At 33.7% G+C, this 10,747-nt stretch overlaps 1 protein-coding gene across 1 annotated transcript; it reads right to left on the bottom strand.

Annotated features, from left to right (window-relative positions):
• Positions 1-6,371: 6,371 nt before the first annotated feature.
• On the bottom strand, positions 6,372-6,989 carry LOC132169548 (LRR receptor-like serine/threonine-protein kinase EFR). Its single transcript, XM_059580570.1, has one exon. It carries the CDS (start codon positions 6,987-6,989, stop codon positions 6,372-6,374), a length of 618 nt encoding a protein of 205 aa, XP_059436553.1.
• Positions 6,990-10,747: the final 3,758 nt, after the last annotated feature.

Here is a 10,747-nt window from a genome sequence, read left to right as displayed (position 1 = left end):
GCACGTCAGAAATTGCCAATTCCTGACATCCACATTCTTCACGACTGAAACACGTCAGGATTACCCCGTCAGGAGGGTTTACTGACGTGTCAAACAGCCTGACACGTCAGTAAACCTATGTCAATAAAAAATCTTTTTTTGTGGTGTCTTTAACACAATTTTTTTGGACGTTGATCTTGATATTTGATTACAATGTTTGATCTTGCATATGTAGATCCGAGCTTTTTCCGTGACTGGTGCAACCACCTACGGGTGGATATTACAATTGCGGTATCACTAAGCGTGCACACCCGGGGTATCAATCCAGTTGAAAGACTAGAGAGGGTGGCTTGCTATTGTACCAAATGTCTCATGAGACGCGCAAACCTCATAATACTAAAGTTATAACTACTTATAAGCCCAACTGCAGAAGGGTTATGATATTATTATTACACTTATTATATTGTACACTTCCATCACCATGATTTTTTGTGTTAAAATTACTGCATCTTTTCTTTAAGTATGTGCCTTGAACTTCCTTCTAAATGTATTATTTTCCATTGGCATGATTACTGGTATATTTTCATTTGTGCATAAAATGTCCTTAAGATAGCCCAATTACAATTTAAATAATTTGTAACATTTGTGCATAAAATGTATTAGTAACATAAGTGTCACTTCAACTTAATTACAATTTAATTAATTTGGAAGAGTTATGGGTGACACTCTGTGTTAATTTACAGTCAATTAACTTCAGCACTGATTCAAGTAAGATAGCCCAATTTCGTATACCTAATTCTAGGAAAGGAAATTGTTAGTATTGTAGAATTGTAGAATGTAGAGTCACTTTTACCAACCTAACGGGTCATTTATACGTAAATGTAGCAATAGACAAATATACTATTATCCATTCAAATTTCCTTTTTTACTACATAAATCTTTTTGTTTCCTTGTATGTTCGAGCAGGACAAATTTTTTGTACTTTTAATTGAAAGACGCCACATTGGAGGCAATAATGGGAAAATATGTCGAGTCAATTATGTTATTCATGTAATCAATCAACTAAAGCAAGACTAAACATACCTCCAAAGGTGTTGTTTCCAAGGTATAACTTTGTGAGCTTGGTTAAGTTTCCAATTTCTGGAGGTACTTCTCCTGTGAATTTATTACCCGATAAAAATAAATATTGCAGTTGTTTGCACTTGAACAAAGTAGATGGAATAGTCCCTGTAAAACATTTATCATTTAGAAAAAATAATTTTAAAGTTTCCTAAGTGAGTAAAAACTAAAAGAGCAATAGAAATATTATAGACTAGCTATAACTTTGTAAGCATGATTAATTAAGTTCACAGTTTTTAAATGTACACTTCTTGTGAATCTATTAGTCAACAACAATAAAATAAGTAGTTCTTTACACTTGAACAAATTGGATGGGATAGCGACTAGAAAACAATTAGCATTTGGAAAAGAATATTGAAGTTTTCTAAGTGACTAAAGACTTGAAGTAGACAAAATCTTGAGAGTGCACATGTGAGTGTTATTTTACACATGAGAAAAAATAAACACAGTGAATAATTAATATATGAAAGTGAACTCAAACCCATTAGCTTAAGATTTTGAGTAACTCTGTAGCCCAGAGTCTAGCAGTAGCACTGAAACTTCTCTTATTGTTATACTATGTTTTAAAAAAAAAAAAAAAAATCTTAGCTTTTTGGTGTTTCTGAATTGTTTGGGTTTTCATTTTTTTTTTTTTTTTCTTTGGTCATTTCGTGGGAAACTACTTTAGTTATCAAATAACAAGTAGAAGCCAATTGTAGTATGCAATCAATTGACTTAAGACTCCATTTGATTGTTTTGGTTTAGTAAGTTCTGTTATTTTGGTTATTTTGGTGCCTTAACTTACATCCTCTAATACACATATAATAATGTATTTACATTTTGGTAGACCGTAATTGAAGCAACTCTTATACGCTTGTTGGGTCAATGCATAAGAAACTTACATGTGAGGGAGAGATTTTTTATAAGTGTGGCCCATGTTGAAGAAAATAATGTTTAAGATGGAAACTATCTATATGCTATGATCTTTCGATTTATGCTTATTATTGTAATTTATTTTTTATTTGATCTCACTGCAATATAATCAGATAACTTTTTGTTTGATCCAATTACAATAATGCTGGAGATGGAAACTATCGATGCGCTATGAAGATATGTGATTTTTTAATAAGGGTTAATAATCTTTTTAGTATCTAGGTTTTCACTTTTTTATTTTTTTCCGCTTAGATCTTAATTTGTATTACAGATGATACTTAACTTATGGGTAAATACCGGTTTAGTATCACCATCATCATTCCATTAATCAAACTAACGGACTGACATGTATCATAACAAAAACATGTCACATGTCATAACAAAAATAAAGAAATCATTAAAATAATTTAAAAAATTAAAACTTGAAAAAGGAAAAAGACAAATATGAGATGGCCCGGCCACCCCATTTTGGCCAATGCGAGTGGCCGGCCACCCCAGGGCAGGCATGGGATGGCCGAAATTAGTTCGGCTCACAGAATGTGACAAAGGTACTAAATTGGTCTTTACCCATAAGTCATGTACTGTCTGAAATATGATTTGAAACCTAAATGGGAAAAAATAAAAAAGTGAAATCCTAGGTACTAAAAATGTTATTAACCCTTTTAAGAAATAAGTAATTAAATTACCGTTGAATAGAATTTTCTTTTTCCCAAAACTGCTTAAATTCTTTTTGTTTCCTTTTGTATGCCCCGGACAAATTATTATGTACTTTCAATTGAAAGGTATCATTTTGGGGGCAATAAAAGAGAGTAGTGTAGAGAGAGCATAATAGAGTGGGAGGGAGTTTTCCCGCCCCCTTTTCCTTCGACCTCCTTTTTCCGCCTCCACAGTAGATCGACTAGGGTGCGTGTGTCAATGGTCCTCGGAATGCCTTTTAGCTGTACGTGGCTGGCTAGCGGTGGCGCGTGGAACTCGTGAGGGTGTGTTGGGTTTTTATTATTGTATTTTCGTTGTTTTTAAGCAAGAATGTATTCTTTCTAGATCTACTTTTAGTAGCAATGTATGAGTGAAATTTTATTCGTTTTCTTAGATTTTGGTTTCACGAATCCTTAAGAATAACGGAATTAGTTTCTAGTCGGTTTTTTGTTTTCTTATGGTTCCTTTTCTTGGAGCAAACCATAGACCAATAACGGAAGAGTTATCAAGCATGAAGAAGAATTGTCACTATGGTAGAGGCAGCGAAGGGGATTGTGATTGATAAAGCACTAGTACCAGAGAAAAAAAAAAAAGTCAGGGAATCAATGACCTAGCACCGGATAGAGACGCGATTTGTCGGAATTTACTGTAGATTTGAAACTGATTGGGATGGTGACTTTTCATAGATAGTGTCTTATAATAGCCCGAGAGGCTATTGTATATATCATAGATATTGTTTGAGTTATGAAAATTCCAAATTGTATTTTTGGCATTGTACTAAGCATTTTACCTCATTTGATTGTTAAATCAATGAAGTGATAATTTGTTTTTTTAAAAAAAAAAAAAAAAATTAAATAAATAAAAGGCAACTATGTTGAGTCAATGTTGTCATCCATATAATCAATCAACTAAAGCATGAGTAAACATACCTCCATAGTTATTGTTGTGAAGGTTAATATAACTCTATGAGCATGATTTAGTTTCCAATACACATCCAATAAAATCATTATTTGCCAATGATTAATATTTTGCTCGTTTGCACTTAAACAAAATCAATGGGATTTAAATTGATGATAAGTGCGATGCCCCAAATATTTAAAATCCCAAACGAATGCATTTTCTCAGGCATTAATCACTTTTATAATGCAATTGTTTCTTAAAATGTTACAACCTTTTTTTATTGAAAAACAACAAAAAATCTTCAACTTTTTAACTCTAACCAAAACATTCGACCATGGACCACCAAATGTTCGATCGAAGCCCTATCATTGAACGTTCGACCCTGGACCACATAAACGTCCGACCTGCAACCCCAGAACCGTTGAGTAATAGTATATTGAACATTCGAAGTATATTACCAAATGTTCTAGACTTCCTGTATTCCTTAAATTTGTCATTGGCGTTTTCTCCTTTCAACTTTTCAACTTCAAATATTCAAGCCTTCAAATTAATTTATTCAACCTTTTCCTATAAGAAATGAGGTATGTAATTAAATTTTTATATTTAAACTTTTTTTAAAAATTAATTGTTTTAATATATATATATATATATATATATAGTTTTTGTTTCATATTTTAATTGTAAAAAATATATAATTGTAGTTATATGAGATTATGGAAAACAACTATGATTCTATTGAGCTCCAAACAAATTCTAAATAAGCTCGTGTTGAAACAAATTTTGCAAATGTGCCAGGAAATTATTGCTTAAGAAAAAAATTTGCGATTACGATTCTAGTAATAGAGACCAAATTTAAATAGCATATCCACAAATAGGACCTTGTCAATCAGTTAACCATAATTTTCTAGAAACCCCTTACTCGGCTAGCCAAATGTTGTACGTTTATGCCCACCTACCAAAATCGTCATCTCCACTTCAAGTTGAAGGCAATGACTCCTGTCTGGGCCAACTAGGGTATATTCCATCGGGCGTGAGCGGTACTCCCTTACTCAGCTACCCAAACAGTGTATGGGTATGCCCATGAGTCAAAATCATCCTGTTTACCTTGAAAGTGTCGGCACTAATTCCCGCCTAGGCCAACTAGGGTACATCCCGCCCGGTGCGAGCGGTACTCCTTACTCAGCTACCTAAACAGTGAATAGGCACACATTTCCACACATTTCCATCGCGACCACACATTTCCACCCAGGTTCATTCTAAATTTTGAAGGTTATCAATTTTTTTTTTATCAACATGTGCTACCGCATATTCCAACCCAACGGGTCATTTACACATGCTAGTAGCAATAAACAATTATGTTACTATCCATTAGAATTTCCAGAATTTACAGATATTGCATTTAAGGCAATAACAGGAAAATATGCTGAGTCAATGATTTCATTCATATAATCCATCAACTGAAGTAGATTATGCATACCTTCAAACTTGTTGTCAAAAAGGTATAACCCAGTGAGCATGATTAAGTTTCCAATTTTTGAAGGTACACTTCCGGTGAATTTATTATCCGCCAACAATAAAATATGTAATTGTTTGCTCTTAAACAAAGTCAATGGGATAGTACCTACAAAATGGTTACTATTTAAAAACAGGTATTGAAGTTTAATTTACAAAAGGCTAAAAGAACACCAAACAAACCTTCAAAGTTGTTAGAGTATAGGTATAACTTGGTAAGCATGGTTAAGTTGCCGATTTCAGGAGGTATTCTTCCTGTAAAATTATTAGCCCACAACCATAAATATTGCAGTTGTTTGCATTAGAACAGAGTGGATGTGATAATATCTATAAAACAATTACCATTTATAAACAAATATTGAAGTTTCCCAACTGACTAAAGACTAGGAGAACACTAAATGATGTGAGTGTATGCGTGCGTGTCATATTTCACATTGGAAAAAGGCAAACAATGTGAATAGTTAATATACATACGTAAACCCAAACTCATTAATTTAGCGTCTGGATAACTCTGTAGCCAGAATCTTGCAGTAATAAGTGTCAGAGTGAAGATAAGAACGTGATCGAGTCAACCAACAAGAAGATGTGTGAAAATCAACGTGTGGAGAAAAGAAGATTATCCTAGCAGATCAATAAAGGGTAGTTCATCATATTGGCTACTAATAATTACTCTAAATTGACACTTTTTAAAGTTTAAGTTTAAGGGTATGATTGCAAAAATGATCAAAAAAAATAAAATAAAAATAAGGATAGTAAGTGAAGTTTCCCTACAATTTTCATGAAGAAAAGTAGTTTTCAACTTTTTGAATCAAACCAAAATTAATTTGGATCTCAAATAAAAAACTTTTAGAGATGTGATTTTTTTAATAAAAACATAGCCCAATTACGTATATACCCAATTCTAGCAAAGGTTAACATTAGTATTTTAACTCATTTTCACCAACATGTGCAACCACGTCTCCCGACCCATCGGGTCATTTACGGAAGCTAGTAGAATTTTCTTTTTTCTAGAATTGCTAAAATCCTTTTGCTTCATTGTATGGTCGGATTTGTACTTTCAATTGAAAGATACCACATTGAAGGCAATAAAAGGAAAATTTATTGAGTCAATGATGTCATTCATATAATCTATCAACAAAAGTAGGATTAATCATACCTTCAAAGTTGTTGCCGGAAAGATATAAATCGGAGAGCATGATTAAGTTTCCAATTTCTGAAGGTAAACTTCCACTTAAATAATTATTCGTCAATGATCAATACTGCAATGATGACATGTAGGAAATATTGGAAGGCATCGGACCAGAAAGCATGTTATCACTGAGATCCATTCTTTTCAAGTTGTATATGTTAAAGATGGAGGATGAAATGGAGCCCGAAAGTTGGTTATAACTAAGATTAATAGTTTGTAATGAAGATATGTTAGATAGAGATGATGGAATTGTCCCTCTGAAATTGTTACCATGTAGCAACAAATTTTGAAGTTTGGTTAACAACCCAATCCATGTCGGGATTTCTCCACCAAACTTATTGAATCCAAGGGATAAGTGTTGCAACTGGTAAAGACAGGCCAACTTGTTGGGTAGAGAGCCATGAAAACTATTGTTTTCGATGCTAAGACTGACAAGAGATGAAAGGTTTCCTATGTTTGGAGGAACGGTGCCTACAAGACCCATGTAAGAAAGGTTCAAAGCGATGACTTGTTGATGGCCGGAACCACAAGTGACACCAACCCAACTGCAAATGGAGGTGCTGACAGACCAGTTGCTTGTCAAAACATTATGAGGATCGTAAGAAATTTGAGCCTTTAAGGCAAGAAGAGCGTATTGATCGGTGGTAATGTTGGATACTGTTGCGATAGCTAAGCTTGCCATGTTCCATTGTGATTGTATCAAGAGAAGGGCCACAGAAAGGGAGAATAGGAAAGAAGTTTTCTCCATGAGTGTGTATGTTGGTTGAGGCGTTGGGGACTAGTGTGGGTACAAGTGAAACTTAAATATAGATCCGAAAAAAATAATAATAATTAATTAATAAAAAAAAAGTAAATTAAAACTTCTCCGGTGCAATTATTAACAAAGTCTAATACTAGTTATTTCCATGACTTGTCAATTGTTTGGGTGAGAACGCACCACTTTTCCAAACTAATCTGACAAGATTGTCATGACAAATATGGCAGGGAATTACTCCCTAGCCCATAACCCATGGGATTGAGATCTTCTACCATCCCTAGCCCATAACCCATGTGTCTATCATAATTATTGGTCTGAGTTTTATTTCAAGTTTAATTTTTTTTCCAACAGGCCACTCCCTGCATCTGCAACTCCCTACAAAAATCAAGGTGGGGTGGGGTTATGCACAACACAACAAGAGGGTTGTATTTCAGCCCCTATGCACTATACAAAAAGTGGTAGCCGAGCAACCCCTAGCTGCATCCTATACAAGGGGGTGACCCTATATCCACAACAAGCGGCCACCACCCCTTATTGATAAGAAGGTGGCTGCCCTACACAAGAAAATCAAGGGAGTGGCTACATGTACAGCCACTGCTTGCATCCATAACATAGGGATGGTCGCGTAGCCATCCCCTAGAATAAAGGTGTTGTCACGTGGCCACCCACTAGCTACACAACCTGGGTTGGCACTCCCTTGCATCAACAGGTAATCTCGTTCGTCGACTGACTAGTCCCTCCACTAGTGACACCCATCATGTAATTAAAAGATCGAGATAAAATGATGGAGAGAAGAGAAACCAAATATTAAATCCTTCTTTTTCTTTTTTGCTTTTTAAGGAATTGCAAACTATGCATTTAAATTCACTGTAAATTTGTCATTAAAAAATGCTTCAGTACTAGTGTCACGTGCGACGGATTCCGTCAATTTTGAACACTCAAATATGACTTATGGAGCTACTTGTAACAAAGTGGTATTTTAAGGGAACGTGTTGCAAGTGAGTCTTAATTTAAAGGTGTAAATGCAAACAAGATAGTACGTAGTTTAATTAAGGGAGAGGGGGGAGGGGGTGGAAATGTAATATTTAACCCTATGTTTTGAAAAGATATATAGAAGAAGAGAGTTTTAACAATGAAGTAATTTTTCTCTAAGAGCACATAAATCCGATATAACTAGTATTCATTTGACTATGCAACACAAAAATATAAAGATAAATTTCTGAAAAACTTGTGTCTGGATCACCTCTTGTAGTTTTCTTTTGTCATTTTTTTTCCTCTTTGCAGTTTTAAATCTAAGACTTACAAAATATCCCATCCATGGAGCTCAACTAATAAAATAGTTATCACTTGGCACGTGAAACAAGGATAGAGGGCCGAGTGTTGGCTCTTAATTTGAAGTATTAATTAGTTTAATTTTTGATTGCTTAAAATTGTTGTTTTATGTAGAATTGATTTCTTGAAATATTTGTTACATGTTAATTTAAAATTATAATTAAATTATTTTTTTGATTGAAAATGTGCATTAAATCATAAGGACTTGTGTTTTAGACTATTGTTTTTGGTACTCTGTAGGACTTGTGTTTTGATCTTCGTCTCTTGAGTTGTCATGGATGCGAGTTTTACATAGGTCTCTGCTTTGGCAAAGAGTCTGTTCATGTTTTTACATCCTACTAAACATTATGGCCACCGGTGGGAATAGAATAGAAAGTTGCATTGAGAATAGCAAATTTCATAGAGCAGAAAAATATTTCTAAAACTTGTATATATACCCAAAAATTCAATGGTGTGTTTTTGTTGATTTTGGATTTATATTGTATAGCTTAGGCTCCTTTTTAAAATGTAAAACTTTTTCCGTCAAAAAATATTTTCAGCTGAAACATTTTCTTGGAAAACATTTTTTAGTGTTTGGGGCGTACGGAAAATCACAATTTTTTTTAAAAATTTTTTTTTTTTTTATATTCAATCACTTTAAATTACGAAATGTCCAGATTGGGTCTTGACAAGTCGCAACTAGGTCCAAGCGGGGTCTCCACTAAGTCTCGATAATGTCCTAATGGTGTCCCGGTCAGGTCCCAACTAGATCCCAACGGGGTTCCAGCAACATCTTGGCTAGGTTTGTCGAAACTCGGAAAATAGTTTATGGTTTTCAAAAATCAAAACTATTTTTCGAAAATTAAAAAAGGCATTTTGGTTAAACCAAAAATATTTTTCGTTGACTATTATTTTCCGTCGCACCCAATACTCGAAAATACAAAATACTTTTCCATAAATCATTTTATGCCGAAACAAATTGATACTATTTTTTGTACAACAAAGAAGAATTGATTATTTGATTTCTTTAAAAATATTGGTTTCATGGTAATTTTATAATTAAACTAATTGTTAGATAAAAATGTGCATTAGATTGTATTTGAGTTGACTCCGACCATGAGTTGGAAATAAATATAGAAGTTATTATAGCACATGAACTTTTGAATAGCAAGGGATGATCAAGATCATGATGTTGTTCTTTTCCAGGCCGTGTGCCCATCAAGAGTGATTCTTTGCAACGTCATCAAAGGTTTTTTCTCGATTATTTTGTTGTTGGTTCACCAGTATATTTGCCAAATTTATTCTGAAGAAGGTTTCGGATGACTCTTTTTCTTTTTCTTTTTATTCAATATACATTAGAAGTTCACGAATAATAATTTGTTCAAAAAATAATTGTGCTGGAATGCTCGGTTCATCTTCCATTCAAACGATGACAGTCACACTCAAAATGTTCGCTTATAGAATAGCGACCGACTTTATAGACAAATATGTCAAGATTGAAGAAAGCGCCACAATAGAGAGTCTAGAAAATTTTGTTAAATAGGTGGTTTCAATTTTTTTCGACGAGTACTTAAGGTCACCGAACAACATTGGCATTACCAGATTGCTAGAAGTTGGCGAAACACATGGTTTTTCAATGATGTTGGGGAGCATTGATCGCATCCACTAAAGATGAAAGAATTGTCTGAATACATGAAAATGTCTATTTTTTGGTCATATTCATGAACCAACAAATATTTTGAAAGCAGTGGTTCATTTGATATTTGGATGACACGTGTTTTTTGGGTTACCCAATTCTCAGAATGACATCAACATGCTAGAAATGTCTTCTATATTTCTCGAGCTCGTTGAAAGGAGTGCACCAATCAATTACTCAATCAATGGGATACTACCTAGGCAATGGTACATATCCACAGTGGTCAAGATCAATTCTATATTTACAAAATTACAAGGAAATATGAGAAAATATTTTGCTGCAGCCCAAGTCAACAAGGACGAATATATAATGCATTACATGATGATTGAAAATGAGTGAAATATCGACCATGTTATTGACTTCGAATATGAACAACTCGATGAAACTCCCCATATACCAATCTCTAACATTAGAGACAAAGAAACTCATTACAACTCCAAATGAAACTCGTTAAGCATTTGTGAAAATTGCAGTCAATCGTAAAAACTTTGTAATTTGCAATACTTATTTAGCATTATTGTATTTTTCAGTTTTTTCAAGCTTAATATCATGCCAATCCATTAATATCATTTGTCAAAACTAAAATTATTGTTATTAAAATTTAATTTCCTTGTTTAGTGTGTTTTTTTCAGAATCAATTATCTACCCAACATAAATTATAGACAATGACTATCTA

The sequence above is a fragment of the Corylus avellana genome, chromosome ca2 (assembly GCF_901000735.1).
Source record: "Corylus avellana chromosome ca2, CavTom2PMs-1.0".
NCBI lineage: Eukaryota > Viridiplantae > Streptophyta > Magnoliopsida > Fagales > Betulaceae > Corylus > Corylus avellana.
The sequence above is the reverse complement of the archived record's forward strand: the minus strand, read 5'-3'. Positions and strand labels throughout refer to the sequence as shown.